Genomic DNA, 17,171 nt, shown 5'->3' on the forward strand with positions numbered 1-17,171 from the left:
CGAGTGCAGTCTAAAAAAAAATACTGCTGTCATCTGTTCATAGGGTAGCGAACCGTCACCACATGATGTGGGACAGACATTGTAGCAGGCAACACAGTGGACAAATGATCTGAGGGAGTGTGAGAGAAAGGAAAAAAGGGTGCGGTAGAGTTACAGAGTTGCATTTTCAGTCTGAAGAGAAAGCAAGGCCCCTTTCTGGCTCTGTACAGGAGGGGCCCCACACACACTCAGGCTGGCAAACAGGTGGGGCCCACCGGGCAGTGCTAAGTGAATCCCTCCTGTGATTTTGAGGAAATACAAGCAGAGTGCAAAGGTGTTTTGTATGTGTGGTGCTCACCGCTGTGTTGTTCTTGTTTCTCGTGTCCACAGGCCCTCCAGGCAGCACGCCAGTTCATCCTCCAGCAGGCCACAGGACTCAACTCCCCCAGCAGCAACGAGGTCAAACAGAGTCCCGTGCAGGTATGAGTGCCACACACTCACATAACCACTTATAAGGATTCACAAGCATAGATACAGGCTCATATCATTAACAATCAGACACAAGCGTATGCATAAATAAATCAGGTTTTTGTTCTTTTATTTTTCAGAAATATCACCCAGCCCTATTTATCATCATGTCTTACTTTTCTCAGATCTTTGTCTGTTTAAGTTCTGATTCTGGTTGTCTCCCATCCCCCGTTTGTACTATATTAAAGACTAGAGTCATGAATGTGGCTCTTTGTAGTGAAGTGCTGAACAATGGCACTACTTTAAGCTCAAACTTCATTTCTCATTGGGCAGGAGGTTAAGCTTGAGTACACGTTCCTGTAGCATCTGATCCCACTGACACACTCGCATACGCACAGAAACACAGGAATCTAGAGAATAGAGTAGTGTGGAGAGTTCATATCCATTTTTGTCATTTTATATAACCTATCCCAGGTTCAGGCCTATTAATGCTAAATCCTAAGTTTTATTGGAATGTTTTATATATATATATATATATATATATATATATATATATATATATATATATATATATATATATATGATTTATTTTATTATTTCTTTTCAGAGTAAACACTAGTTTTTAGTAATACACTGTGCATTTTGCATGCATGTTGGTAATGTTTTATCTAGTTGTTTCTTCATGCCTGCCATGTTGAATTTGTGCAGTGGTAGTAACTGCCTGCTTTAGCACACCCGTCAAATATGACAAGACGCACTCACGTTTACACCAGAGTAAAGCTTTGCTATCACAGTCATGAAACATGCTTCTTCCTGTATGAACACATTTGTGAGACTAACACAGAGTGGCATATAGGTACAGATTATGGTGCACTTTTGATTCAGCCTGATGATAGAGGTGGAGGAGAGAGGAAGATGAGCAAGGTAACCCCTAATAACGAGCAGGAAAAGAAGTGGATGCAGTCAATACAAGCATAGAGGTGAAAAGTAGAGAGTGCAAGTGAATGAACGAGCAAAGGGGTGTGTGAGAGCCACCCAGAATTTTTTCAAATCATCAATAATCCAGGAGGATGACAGTTTAAATGACCGTGTTGAGAGGTTTTCCCTTCAGGGTAATTAACATTATCAAGGAACAGCAGGTTACCTCGTTAGGGGATCACTCGTTTAATTAACAAACCACACTAATTAGATTGAACCCTGGGTCGAAGTTTGCTTCAGTGTGCTTGTCGAAAAGTCAAAAAGAGGAAAATCAATGGAACATTTTTTCAGAGTCCTTTTTTTCACAAGTTGCTCTTTTGTCAATGGACCTTTTGATGATTGATGTGACTTATCGAACAAGTTTAGCTCATTTCCTATTTAAATTGTAGTGTTTGCTAAGACAAGCATCACTTTTACTGTTGCTTATACATAGGGCATAGTGTACACAAAAATTAACTTTCTTTTTTTCTGTGGAACCCAATGAAGATTTAAAACAAAGAAAGAAAGAAAGAAAGAAAGAAAGAAAGAACTAAAGTCAGAAAGAAAGAAAGAAAGAAAGAAAGAAAGGGGAGTACAGTATATTCCTTTGTTTGTATTTTTGTTTTGTTTTGTTTAAAATATCTAATAAAAGTCACTAGACTTTTTTCATAATATCTTCTTTTTGTTCCATAGATGATAGCAAGTCATACAATTTCTAAAAAAAACAACAACAGCATTATTTTCGTTTTTGGAATATCTTTTGCTTTAAGTATTAAACTGCAGTACTTAACTCGTCCCATATTGTTTGGACTACAGACATAAATGATATCTCAAAACATGCAATTTGTTTAGGAGACGTGTGATATTAGTTTCATTTCAGTTTCATTTTAAAGAAAAGGGAAAACAATACAAGACTTGCACTAAAAAGGGCTCTAAATATCTAGGGATCAGTCGAGCGATCAGTCATATCATGGAGACGAGTGTATTTTGGTGAAGTTTTGCACAAGAGCTAATCATGCTTTCTCTCTAAAGGGAGTTACAGAGCATATAGAGAACTGTATTCTCAGACTGGATGTTATAAGGCAGTGTTCACACACACATGCACACCATGATTTGATGTGTTCTCATGAACTCTGTAGTCTGATCCACTGACCTCGACCCATGACCCTCAGTAGAGCCGCAGGTGAGGCTTTTTGTTTGGGCTTCTAGGGAAGTCTTTCCCATCTCAGCACAAGGCCACCCTGAATATTGATAAAGGTGAGCCCTGAGATTCTGCTTTGTAGTGTCACTTCCTCGTCCACTGCTTTAGGGCATCAACCCCAAACTTTCTCTGCCATGGTCTCTGTACATTCCTAGCTCTTCTGTTGGGTTTAAGGGACTGCAAACCGCTCCTTGTTAGTATCACTGTGGAGTGTTTCCATTACTCTTGACTCTGGAACAAGAAAAATGTCTGGTGTGTAGATTTATGAGTCATGTTGGAGGACTAGATTTTTTTTTTTTTTTTTTGCAGTGACGCGTCATACCACTTATGCTTTTATGAAAAGGCCTTCAGCTGTTCAACAGCTAGCCGTCAAGAGATTTTTGCTGTTATTTTACCTCTCTTTTAACTCTCAGGGTCTTATTTCAGAGGTTTTTTGTTGTTGTTGTTGTTGTTGTTGTTGTTGTTTTTACATTTCTAAAAGTCCTCAGGTTCAGCAGGGTGTTTAAATCTGTTGTCCAATAACAGGGAGTGCAGGGCTTGAAAGTCAATTAAACTAGTTAAAGGACTTAGCCAGACAGAAAATGGCAGCCAGTCAGGTTAACAGCAGTGTGATGAACAAAGAAATCTTTTGGTGCCTGATAATCAAATGTGTCCTCTTCATCACTGACAATGAAGGTAGAAGTTACAGAGGTTTTTGTCTGAATCTTCCAGAACCTTGGCATTGATCAACAGGTTCTTCCCCAAAACGTTTTATTTGACGGTAATATTCTTTGCCTTTTTGGGATAGTGAGGGCTGAAGAATCACAGATAGATAGATAGATAGATAGATAGATAGATAGATAGATAGATAGATAGATAGATAGATACACATGTAAAGAGTCAGAGAGAGTTTTTTAAACTATTCAAGGCAAGGGTTGCAGTCCACTTCCTTAGGTTTGTTAGTTAAATTTTTTATTATTATTATTTTTATATACACACTAATTTTCAAAATTTGGGGTTGGTAATATTTATTGTTTTTGATCAAGTTAATGAACTTTGCTTAATAAAAATAGTGATTTATTCATTTATTTTCTTATTTAAATTAGCAACATAATAAAATCCACACTTTTAAAAGCTCCATTACATTATAGGAGTATTTTCATCTGCTGTGTGTATGAAATGAAATGATGAAAAGGGCACAGAATTTATCAACATGGCTATATAGACCCATTTTATACACACACACACACACACACACACACACACACACACACACACACACACACACACACACGTGACTCCAGTCCCATCTCTGTTGGTAATTGAAAAGAAAAAGTGTCCTCTTTTCATGTGTTATTGAGGACCTCGTTTAATTAAAAAAAAAAAAATGAAAAGACTCATTAGAGACATGCTAATTAGTTTCCTTCTCTTGAGCGTTGATAGAGAGGCTGCGTTGCCACGGTAGCACTGGAGCACCACATCCGAGATGATCCAATGGAGAGATAAGTGACGCCAGCTGGAACCTCCACCTCTGAGTGGTCAAGCACTTTGGGCTTATTTTTACAGCATGAACTTTGAAAGTCCTTTGACCCAAATGAAAATTTACCTCTTGTGTTAGTTCTTCATCAGGGTAAAATACAATGCAGCGCTTATCATGCAAATAGCCACTTAAGAGCAGGTTTTGTTGAGAATTCTTTGGCATTTTTTGTAAACCGACATGAATATAGACACCTCGAATCAATGGGGGAAAAAAAACAATCCGCACTGGATGGAGCCCCTTTTCTTGAACTTTTATTTTTAAAAACTCTCTGTTTTGTCCATTAAGAGGAAATGCTTAGTTGGCACTTTTTTTCCTTTTCAAAGAGGCTGTTTTGAAGAGAGAGAGGGTTAGAGAGGGTGACCCAGAATGCGAGAGGCCTGACAGATTGAAGACGGCAAGAGAGAGAGAGAGCGAGAGGAGAAACACCCAGGGCCGCAGTGGCTGTTTCAGAGTTTGGGTTTGAGCAGTGGAGTGTAAAAGTCCATTTTTTGATCTGAAACATGAGTGAAAAGTGTAATGAACGTGGTCGATAATGGGCTTTTATATTTCCGCACCCCAGTCTTCTCTTCTGTTGTGTTCCACTGGAAATTTGTTGTCATTTTTATTCTGGGGCAGTGAGGCGTTAGATAGAGCCACAAATGTGTGTGTGCGAGGTGACGTCCACAGAAAGCGAGAGACTAATGGAAGAGGGATATGGAAGACGGAGTGGTGGGGGGATTTTCCACTTGAACTTGCCTGACTCGGGCCACTCGCACAACAGTGGATTTTCATTTGTCCGAATGCTGTCCGAATGCTGTCAGAGAAAGCGGTCCCCATACGCGATCTCTGAACAGGGGGAAATAAGCAAGTGACAGCCCAGAATTCTCTGCTTTTCTGGAGTCGCTCAGCCCTGCAGCCCCTAGTGGCTGGCTTTTATTACACACCACACTCACAACAACAAGTCATCGCAAACTAAACTGCCCGTACCACCACCATGTACTGTATAAGAAGCGCAATATGATAAATACCTGTGGGAGGTAATGAGGCTACCTTGGGGGGACGGGCAGCGATGGGGGTTTTAGATCATTCTGGAACAAATTAGCTTGTGAAAAGGCTGTGTGCTCCAGGACTCCTCTATTTAGCCTGGAAGACATCATCACAGAGCCACCTGGTAACAGTGCCTGTAGCCTTTCAGCGGGCCTGTTATTAAAATGACAGGCCTCTTTAGCGTCGCGTCCCGCTCAATAGTGACCCTTCAGTCTCCACATGCAGGCTAATATCTTCCAGGCTTTTTGAAGGTGGCGGTGTGACTGTGTAAAAGCTCCCTCCCCCACTCCCTCATCCCCCCTTATGCTAACCCCACCTAGCTTCCCTTATCGCTTCCACCTGAGAAATGTGACCTCTTGCCCCCTCCTGTCAGGATAAAGAGAGGGGCATTTTTCTGGTGGAACAGTGGAGGTATTTTGTTCTCCCGTTCATGTGTTCATAAACACACTCTGCTTTACCTTGATGGGGGAAGGGTAAATTTGGTTGGGAGAGTTAGCATTGTGCAGTTTAGCACTGTTGCCAAGTGCATGTGATAGTCATGGTGATATGGTGGAGATGAAAGGTGATCATAAGGAGACAGAGACAACAGTTTAAATGTGTAGCTGCTAATGGGACTTGCTACAGCCATGTTAGCAAACACTGCTACCAGTTTGCAACATTAGAAGTTGTAAGGGATAATGTATATTTGGACATTATCGCAAAATAAACCATGACAGTGTGATGCTGAGGATATGGCTTTGTGTGTAATATCATAATTATGTAATAAGTATTTTTTTAATTTATATAATTTTTTGTATAATTAGGCTCAGATGCTAAGCGGTTCCTTGAGCCCTTTTTTCTTGTGGTACAGTTTTCGTAATTCCCTCGTCATATCTGATAACCCCATCACTCCTGTTTTTGTTTGGGTACACCGTTCCTCCATCCTTTTTCTCCCTGTTTACCCCCTGTCTCTGACCCCTCCGAGCCTCCATAACCCCAGCTTTAACCTCCATCCTCCCTCCCCGGCATTTCCCTCTCGCCTCATGGCCCACCACTTGGTATTGGTTTTGCGAGGCGATTAACTGCGCTGTTGTGTAAATGAGATGTGACGGCTTGTTTACCGGCTTGAGCCCGCGGGCAGTAGACTCATGAACACACCCGTGAATAAACTGATCATAATGGCCATCAGCACAGACTGCAGGTACCCTAGTGCAGGAGGAGAGAGAATTAGAGAGTGTGAGTTGTGGGTTGCGGTTAGGCAGTCTACCAGTCCTCCATCGCTGAAGTGAGTAATTCTTTTTGACGGGGGTAAACAGCGCTAGAATGTTGTCCCACGTGTGCATGGATGCTGCGTGTGATATCTCCTCTAGTCATCTCCTTGTCATTTTTTTCAATTATCTCTCTCGCTCCAGGGCCGCCAGTGAGTTTGAAGACGGATTGTTGAGATTGACTGACTGTGGTGTTTACATATTCATTATAACTTTATAAGCCTCCATCGTTCTCCATTACACATGTGCGCAGGCACAAAATGTTCCTATATGTCATTTTTTATAACGCCACCTATTGTCAGATCCACAGCTTTTTCAGAATCATGTTTTTATGTATATGGCTCATGTTTTGTGAGAATATTATATATTAAAATAGGGATGCATGATATATTGGTTATTGGCTTATATTAGAAATATTCTTTAAAATATTGGTATTATCTATGTTGGATATTTAGTGCATGCTGATTTACTATATATATATATATGAGCTTCAAAAATTCTCAAAACTAACATCCATTTTTCTTAATGTGTAGCATTTAATTGTTTATAATGTTTTAGTTTTGATTTATACAGATTATTATAGAATTTTAATATCTGCCATTTATTGGTTATTGGTCATAACATTAAATTTAATGTTGTTTTATTCTATTGGATACAATTTAAACATTGATGCACCCTACAAAATTTAATGACATTTAGGGCTCAAGACATGTCCAAACCTGTTTGCTGTTTTCTTTTGTGGTCTACGTTGCTTTTTTTTTAGTATAATCACAATTTTAAGAACTGTCCCTTTAAAGATTGTGTCTAAGACTATTTATCCTCTCGTTTTCTGGCTCACCACTGTGGGACAATTGTGTTTCTGAGCTGTTATATGACACCCCATCTCAGATTTCTAGAAGAACTAAACTCTTCCTGCTTGTTAACAAGGATTTTTGATTTGGATGACCGTAACTCTGTACTCTTTACATAGTCAAAGTAATTCTTTGGCCACCTTTCCACATGAGTGTCGCTCTGTCGTAATTCATACTCCCAAGTCTGAGCCGAGTTCCCTCACAGTCTTTAAAGCACTAGACCTTTGAGCTTTTCTCTAAATTCTTCAACTTTAAGGGCCGTTTATCAGATTTTCCCCCTTCTTTATATGGACAAGTATATTATTCCTCTCCAACTATAAAAAGCCTTTCAATAACTCAGCCAGTCCCAATTACAGCTTTATGGAGCTGATTTGCCACGTCTGTCCAAAATTTACTAACATGTTTTTATATGCTTTCACTTGAGGCTCTTTTGTGTGTGTGTGTGTGTGTGTGTGTGTGTGTGTGTGTGTGTGTGTGTGTGTGTCTGTATGCATCTGTATGCACTATGGCACAATTCATGTGATAATTACCCTGTAATATGGAATGGCAAAGAATCCTCCAGAGAATGGCGATGCATTCATCATCATCCATTTATTTAAATACCATAATTTAGTGTACGGCTCATTACTGGGAGGTTGACCTTTCCCAAAATGAAGATCTCCTCTATACCTTTGTACTCGCTGCCTGGTTTCTTTCTCGCTCGCTCTCTCTCTCTCTCTCTCTCTCTCTCGCTCGCTCTCTCTCTCTCTCTCTCTCTCTCTCTCTCTCTGTCTTTTTTGTTTTTTACTTTCTGAAAATGTTAATAGAGATAAATACAAAGAAGATGATTAAAAAAGGTCTTTCAAATATATATATATATATATATATATATATATATATATATATATATATATATATATATATATATATATATATATATATATATATATATATATAGATATATTGCCAGACAAATCATTTCCAAATATATCATAAATATTCAATATATATTTCCATCCCACACTACATTATAATCTAAACTTAAGTTTCTTTCTTAAAAAAATTCTTTGTGTTTTAGTTTACTCCAAGTGCAACTAGCATTGATTACCTTGCAAGATGTGCTGCAACTTCCAAATCTATTTTTAAACAGCAAATAATTTGAGTGGCCACTTCATTAGAGCAGAAACAGTTACAACTTATCGCTGAATGCATTGAGACGCTCCATATATCCACACTAATGGAATCATATTGAATCCAGGAGCACAGGTGAAACAGCTCGGGGGAGAAAAAAATGCTTTTAAGTATGGATTGTTTTAGTTTAATGAAAGTGAGTCATTTGGCAGATTGACAATATTTTGTGCTGAGGAGGATTTCATATTAAAACACTCTCTCTTGTTCCCGTTCAGACCCCAGATTAACCACACAATGTCAGGCTTTGGCCGTGGGTCTGTCTGTAGGTTCACAAGAGATTCACATTATCGTCCTTGTGTCTGTGTTTTAAAGAGTGGAGGGTGGTTGATAAGACTGATTGTAATTTATCAAGGCCAGAATAAAAGGAAAAGCCAGATTAAGGCTCATTGGAATGCATTCTCTGTCCTTACTACTTCCTTTATGACCCTCTGGGAATCATCGCTCTTCTTGCTGCTCAGCTTGCCTCTCCTCTCTCTCTCTCTCTCTCTCTCCCTCATTTCCCATCTCTTCTCTTTGTTAATCAGTTAAACTCGCTCTTCAAATAGCCCCTCTAATTACTGCTTCGCTCCCTGCGAACGGCCATCTCCCCCACTGCTCTCTCTCTCTCTGTATTGAAGCTGACCCCTGTCAGTAGTGGGTAGCATGTGGTGCACGTGGACAGCGCTGGTGAATCTTAATGGTGGTGGGAGGCACCAGAGGTGCCACTGAAGCTGGCTTATTAGCAGACAGTCTCAGAAGCTTGTGGAGATGGTTTTAGGGGATGGTCTTCAAATGCACACCATACATTATGTGCTTTCTCTTGCTCAGATGGCGCGCCACTTACAAACTCAAAGCTGCGGGTGAGTGTGAAAAGAGGTTTTGCTTGTATAGATGGGCTCTGTTTACTGTATTGTGTGTTTTTCCTCCTACCTGATCAAAGGAGGGCGAGATAAGTGATAATGACCACAAGAGCCACCCTCTGCAGATGATCCTTGACCTGCGTGCCACTGATTGGTGGAGGCTTGCAGGTTGACTTGCCGTATAATAGCATAAGCCGATATTTGTTTTTATTGCAGAACAAGCTATATGTTAACCTTCCTGTACATATCAGTGGCAATTGTTCAGCCACCATAGGACTCTCTTAATTATGTAATCTCCATGCCAGCTTTGCTCTTCTTTGCTTTGCTCTTTTTTTAAGCCAGTTACCTGAACTATAAATGCCATTTGACTAATTAAAGACAAAATTATAGATATATATAAATATAAATATATAGATTTTTATAAAAATAAATAATTGGTGACTATTGAAAATAGGCACTAGTTATCCATCTATAATATAATGAATTGCAATTGTGATTTAAATGTTGCTTGCAAATTTTTTTCAGCTACTGTCAACATAGAAAGATGCTGTTTACCCCTTTATAACTATAGTTACATCATTGACCACTAGGGGCAAACTACTCGTGTTAACCAACCAAACCTTGACCTCAGATATAATTAAAATAGGCTACGCCAATTACTTCAGCGCACATTTCATTGTAATATTTTTACAGATTTTTAAACCATGTATACAATATTATTATGTTTAATTAAACTGAGATATAGCACTATAAATTCTTAATTAATTTGCAACAAAACTATGAAGTTTTGTTGCAAACGGATGAAGACTATAATGCTTTGAAGCTCGCCCCTCAACATGCACGTGTTCGGAGTTTCGGCAGCCCAACATTGAATATTATATTGTGGGCGTTGTATTTTGATTAATAGAATAAAAATTATAGAAATTACAATACGAAAATAAAAGTTAAATTACCCTGCTTCTAAATAAATGAAGCAGTTATTTTTATTTAGTTAAAAACGGGCCAAAAGTGACCTCCAAACTAGGCTATTTTAGTCATACATGATAAATATCAAATACGTTATAGCTTGAATACAAGTTTAAAAACAACGCTGCAATTGTTATAATTAAGGAAATTAAACTTACCATCATGCAATGTGTCTACACAGGTGATAATGCCAAAAAGAATTGAGAAAAATCAGAAAATAAGTATAATTTATTCAAGACATTATTATATGACATCAACTTGCATTTATCATTATTACAATCACCGCCAGAATATCCATCTTCACCATGGTGAACTCAAAATTGGGTTCTATTATTTTTCCTCAACAGTTCTTCTCACAAAACAAAATTAATTTCAAACACAAATTTGATAAGAACAGAGTAGAAATTATTAGCAACACCAAAATAACAGCAAAGATAATGTTTTCTGTTAGTTTAAGCACAAACTAAAGTAAAACTAAACTTTGTGGCAATAATTAAGACCAAACTGAACATGGTTTGTGTTTATGATGCATGTCGGCAATGTTGTCTCGGCGGGGGCGGGGCATGGTTGAGGTGGGGCTTAGGTAGATTATATTATCGGATATCGCAATAATTTTAAACGGCGATTATCGATAAGATATTTTTGGCATATCGCCCAGCCCTAGTCTTTAGTCCTTTATAGAATTTTTTTGTCTCTGTTTTTAAAATATAGTAAAAGAGTTTTCAGGCTTGATAATTCACAGCAAGCTGCTCACCACTGTGCTTCTGCTCATCAAGCAAAATATCTCCCTTGCCTTTCTTTCCCGTTGCATGCTAATTTAAAGAGAGAAAAAAAAAAAAGAAAAAAAAAAAGAAATGCATTTAATAAATGCCTGACTTCAAATGGTTGGGGTTTCGGGCTCCTCTATTACTGGGTCTATTCAGCAGCAAATGAACGGGGGGAATCATTTATGGGCGAGAGACAAAGCCGAATGAAAATATAATTCCGCATTGTGCTGCGCTTTTGTTAGCGGCCGTCAAGTCCCTAATGGCGCGCTTTTGTTTTCCTGCACTGCTCTGAAACCGTAGTGTCGAATTGCACGCTCCGCTCACGGTGTGTAATGGCCCGCCTTTGTGATATTAGATTATAGGGGCAATTAATGGCGTCAAACCTTAACAACTCAGCATTCAGGCGGCTCGTCAATCCCACTGTCGCGCCGCAATAGAAGGTGTTATAACTCTGGTAATTATTACGCCTGCAACTTGAAAATGTCAATGAACGTGTGTATAAAATAGAATGTATGGGTTGTCACCGCAGGAGAATGGGATGCAGAGGAGCAATTAATTACAGGTTTTCATTTCGCATTTTCTAGTGACAAGCAGCCGCGCGTGGCAAATTGTCGTGACGCCAAGCACCCGCCACGCTGAGCCCTCTCTTTTGCCCTATCTAACATTCTGACTCCCCCGTTGCATGCACAAACAACACACACGCATACGACTCATCCCTCCCTCCCTGGTCGGCCTGGCGGCTGGCCTGCTGCGGGCTCTTGCCTAGGATGGCACCCTGGCTTTGTTTCAGAAGCCTCTTCCTCTCTTGGTGCACAAGCTCACTTTCAAAGCTGTAATTGTAGGCCCTTGATGTTTTAACCCTTGATATAAGTCATCAAAGGCGGGTGCCTGAATTTTGGCAGAGGACCGAAAGCTGTAACTCTCACCCTCGATGGCATCCAATGCATGATATCATCAGCTGAAATGTGTCTGTGCTTGCTAGTTTTAGCTGTAAGCGCTAGTCTAACATAGCCTCACCTCCGTCACACCTATAATTAATCAAGGTGAGTGGCACGCCAGCCCATAAAATGCGTCTGTCTTGTGGCACGTAAGTCATAGAGGGTAAAAGAGTGCATAATTTTCCTCTTTGTCTCTGTCATGGATTCTGGGAAGAGTTCCCCCCTTCTCATAGTGAAGGATACGGATGGCTCGTTTGATTGTGATAGGGACGTTTACAATACAAGAGTATCGGACAGTCGGTGATAACCACAAGGCTCGCAAATGCAAGCTTTCATCCCTCTTTCCGGTGGGAAAAAGAGCCGGTGTTCATATTTACCGCCAATCTTGTTTACAAAGCCAAATCAGCCCTTTACAGATTTAATTTGCGTCTGGCAGCTCTCTCTCTTCGTCTTTCCTCCCCTTATCTCACCCCCCTTCCTCCGCCCCTCCTCACAAGCCCTCGAGCTCCGAATAGATAAACTGCTGAAAATATGAGCGCTCAGGCGCTACATGAAAACAAATGAATGCAAATGTCAGATCGGACTGGCAGTGGACTGGGAAGTTGTCACAGCGTCTTTTTTTTATTCCCTTTGAGTGGAAAATGTAGATAAATGGACGTATTATGCGGGATTGTAGTTTGTGCTCGTATGTCAGCTTCAAGCCAGCCGTTGCCTGTAAATAGCTTTATTTTTATTGAGCAGTTGCAGGGAGATGATCAGTTCTGGCCCTTGAGCAGTAAATAGGAAAATAAATGGAATGCCACTGAGCGGCTGTGTGTGTGTCTCAGTGGAAGATTGCTAGTTGCATTCGAGGAAGCAGCCACAAATTGTACTGGTGGAAACTGCTGGCCCGTTAAAAAGCTGCCCATAAGTTCACAGAGTGGCCGGTCCTACATCATTAAAGAATGTAAGCATGTATTGGCGGCCTGACTTCAGGCTTTTTCAAACCTTTTCTCTTTTACGCACATACAGAATAAGGGTGACTATGACCAATATGAGAGTTTCTGGACAGTTGATGGACTGCCGCTGGCCATATTTGGGCAGCACTGCATCTGTTGGTTTTGTATGTACGTGTTTTTATGCCTTTCAAACTTAACATAAACATTTGGTTTTGTGTGATGTCTTGAACATTATTGTTATTAATTGTGCTGATTTTAATCATGTTAAAGTTATCTAGATGAGATTCTGATGAACTAACAGGAATGAATAGTCTTGGAAGCATCAAACAAATCAGTGATAATATTTAAATATTAAATATTATGCTAAAAATAATATGGGATTTACTATGGGGCCATTGAAAATGTTGGTAGGGCAAGTAAACATCTGAACTAATGGCCCTGGCTGGGCCTACAGAGAGAAATCCTTATTGTTGAGCCCAGCTCTCTTTCCGTTTCTCTCCTTTTCTGCATATTTGTCATAAGATAAGAATCACGCCTTCCATCTTTACGCCTTGTTCTTGTCTAGCAAATTGCGCTCTCAATTCCAGACTGTTGCAAGTTGTTTCCTGCCGATAGCTATCTTATCAGACTGTTTGTTATTTTTGCCAAAGATGTGATTCTCTAGATAACGAATCATAATATTATGTTTATTGAAGTACTTTCAGGCTGATAAAGACTACATACTCAAGGGAAGATTTGATCAACACGATTTCTCACTCTCTTTTAGAAAAACTGCCAGGGCTTTACAATGCAAGCAGTGTGGAGCTCTATTGTGTCAACAGAGCTGATGTTATGTGTACTGTCTTTGGCATGACAGGATAAAGAGTTAATTAAAGTGAAGTACAACATTCCTTTATGATGCTAAAGAAACAGAAATGGCTTTGTATCATGTTAAAGTGAGGGATATGTGCTTATCTCACTGTAATTATCATTTAGTGCAGTGATTTTGTTTTTGGGCCCAGATTGTGCATCTTATCAGTCGATAAGCCTGTTTATTTTATCACATGCATGGTATAATTTGCATTAAGCATAGTTTCTCTCTGCTGAACAGATCTTTGATACATTTTAGTGTCACAACCCACAGCTGGGAGCCACTGTTACAGAACCACTGTTACCAAATATGAGGATCAAATACACACACAACTGTGCATGTGGTAATTTATTGGTCTGTCTACTCTTATTAGGTGCCGGTATCCATGGCGATGATGACCCCACAGATGATAACTCCTCAGCAGATGCAGCAGATCCTCTCTCCGCCTCAGCTCCAAGCTTTACTCCAACAGCAACAAGCCCTTATGCTGCAACAGGTAACACACACACACACACTGACACGGGCGCCTCACAAGTCACCACACACAGAACATAAAATGATATTTGTGTGGTGTCTGGGCTGCTCAGACATGACATGCCCACACAAACCACACAAAAGGTAAATGATTGCCGTCATTTTACGGCAAAAGTGTGTGCAGGATATGATAGCGTTCATGGAGATATTCATGGAGTTTCATAATATTGGACAACGTCTGGTCAAATTTATATTTATTAATAACTATGTTAATATATTAACACATTTTTGAGGAAAATGTTTGATTAATATATTTTTGAGAAAACTCAAAATGTGCTACATTTTGTTTCAGGATTTTTTTTTTTTTTTTCACAAATAGAAAGTTCAAAAGAACAGCATTTATTAGAAATATAATTTTGTGTTACAATGTTATTTCTGGTTTTACTGTTACTTTTGATCAATTCAATGCATCTTTGCTGAAAAAAAAATGGTTTTAAAAAATTTTTCTGACCTCAAACTTTTAAAGTTAAATGTACAAATTCACATTTACGAGTCATAGTTGACACTATGAAGAAAAAGTGTCACAAATACCTTTGTATTTATTGATTTATTTATTTATTTTACTCTGAAGCACAAATTGACTTCCATACAAAACTCAACATTACTTGGGAAATATCAAGTTGGTGCCAAGGATTATGAACTAAACAAACAAACATTCTAAACCTTTTCAATTATAAGTGCACTCAGACATAAAATCACAAATGCTTTGTTCCATACTTCCTTAAGAAAACTTAATCTCTCCCCTCTAAACCTCTAACTGCACAAGCCTTACATGTTTTATAGAAGAATCCTGCCAAATCGACGGAAATCTCCGACTGACGTCCTTCATTCCAACAGCTGTTGCTAACGCTTTTATAGAGTGCCGTCTGTTGGCACAGTAAATGCACATTCACGTACGAACCCTGTTTATAGGTCCTGAGTGTGGATGTCAGAGTTTGTAATGTAATCGCATTTTGTGTAACTTTGATTGCATCCTCACAGGCATGCCCGGAATGATATCTTCCCCGGCTTTGATGTTACTTGGCTCTGGTGTTTATAAGAGGCATTTACTAGCATACTCTAGTGTTGGTGACGCCTCCTTTGGCTGGTGTTGCTACATGTCGACTTGCCGGCGGTCAGGGAGCGATATGTTAAAGCAAGGACAATGTTTCTCACCCAGCTGCTAAGCCAGACTTTTCTATATCTCTTCCCGACTTCATTCTTTCTTTGTTTATTAGTTGCGTGGCCTCTGCTATCTTGCTGCGATATCGCCTGGAGGCCTGAGGTGCGGCCCCTGAGCAGACATGAAGAAACAAACAATCCCGTTTCTCTCACGTCTCTCAAATATTTAACATCGTCCCAAAATTCTGTGCAGCCTTGACCTTTTCACACACACTGCTCGGGCAGAAATCAGGTTAGGCACCTCTCCCAAACCTCCCTGATTGAGAACGTGTGATTATTTTTCACAGCTAAAAGACGGAAAAGGTTTTCTGTTACATAAATAATCTTGACAGAGAGCAGAATCGATTTAGTAGTAAGGAGGAGGAGGTTGCTTTAGGCGAGTATAAATTGTGCCAAGCTGATCTGACAAATTTATCAAGAGTCGCTTGCTCACAGAAATCAAAATTCAGCTGTTTGAGAAAGAAACTTAGCACTTTGTCCCCCTCCTCCCGCTTTATTTCTCTCTTTTTTTAAAATTCTATATTTAACGAGGATATTGAAATTGAAATAGTTACCGTTCATGGGCCGTTTTACATCTCTAGCAAAAGCCAGTGGGTTTAATGGTTTGCAGTGGTGATGAACCACGTGAGAAGTGGCTTTTAAACGGCAAATGGAGCAATCAGAGAGCCTGCCAACACACACGTACAGCAATCCATCCCTGATCACATCCCAGTATGTGTGGGAGAACGAGTGGGCTTTGGCTTTTTCTGCATGTGAATACCCTTACGAATACGATTTTACATACAAAGACTGCGAGTGCAGGAAAGCCAGAGCAAGTGCATGTTTATGTATGCATGTGCACTTATGTATATGTGAGTTAACCTTTACATCCCTCCAACCCTTAATTACAGCCCAGCTGATATATTTTTCCTTTTTTATCCCTTCTCTGTGCTGTTAAGTAAAACCAAGGTCACAATAATGGGAATCTAAGGTGAATGCCTTTCAAGGCGCGCAGTTAACGTGAAAGGGGCCCACTGAATCAAATCATTAAAAAACCCTTAATTATTCTTTAATTATTCCTGCAACTATTCAGCTTCATATTGGCATGAATTAAAGGGGTAATGAGTGGGCGAGAGGCGGCGAGGCCAGGCGGGCGACAGCGAGGCGTGGAGGAGAGTTTTAAACTGAAAACAGGAGACATATTGCTGGCCAAATGCCTTTACTGTGGTAGTGTGGTCTCGTTTCACACCTTACAGCTGGCTGACTTCCTCTGTTCGAAAGAACCATGGCTCAGCATCACAGATGCGAGGTAGCTCACCTTCAGTATCCTGTAAAGTGGCACGGCGACAGGTAGTCAAATGGACGCAGTGGTGTGAGATGGCTTTTGTAGAGGAAATACAATGTTTTAGTGTTGCTTGGTAGAACTGCTCGTCTAAAGTCAAGGCTCATTTAAGTCTAAATTTGTATACACTCAGGTCAGCCCAAGAGAAGTTTTCTGAGGACAGACAGCCAGTCAACTGAAAGCTTTCTGTCTTTTGCAGTTATTCTGTCAGCAGTACATCTGGGCTGTTGATTTTGGTATAAAGTGCAGGGTTTCCATTATCATGGAAAACCTGGAAATATCATGGAAGTTTGACCTGGTAAAGTCATGAAAATTAATTTAATAATTGTGTTTAATTTAATAAAAAATAATTTAATATAATATAATAATATTTTTTATTAATCCCCCCACCCCCGTCCCCTTCCTTTCTGGCATTTCCATAAAAGTATGTCACATGAAC

General features: G+C 39.7%; 1 protein-coding gene across 4 annotated transcripts in view; it reads left to right on the top strand.

Annotated features, from left to right (window-relative positions):
• LOC109075752 (forkhead box protein P4-like) overlaps window positions 1-17,171 on the top strand; it is a 121,859-nt gene that overhangs the window by 58,286 nt on the left and 46,402 nt on the right. For all 4 annotated transcript variants that reach the window (XM_042766280.1, XM_042766279.1, XM_042766282.1 and 1 more), the window contains 2 exons: window positions 370-459; window positions 14,090-14,212. In XM_042766280.1, the coding sequence (XP_042622214.1) occupies window positions 370-459; window positions 14,090-14,212 (213 nt within the window). The remainder of the gene's footprint in view (window positions 1-369; window positions 460-14,089; window positions 14,213-17,171) is intronic.

Source organism: Cyprinus carpio, chromosome A11, assembly GCF_018340385.1.
Source record: "Cyprinus carpio isolate SPL01 chromosome A11, ASM1834038v1, whole genome shotgun sequence".
Lineage (NCBI taxonomy): Eukaryota > Metazoa > Chordata > Actinopteri > Cypriniformes > Cyprinidae > Cyprinus > Cyprinus carpio.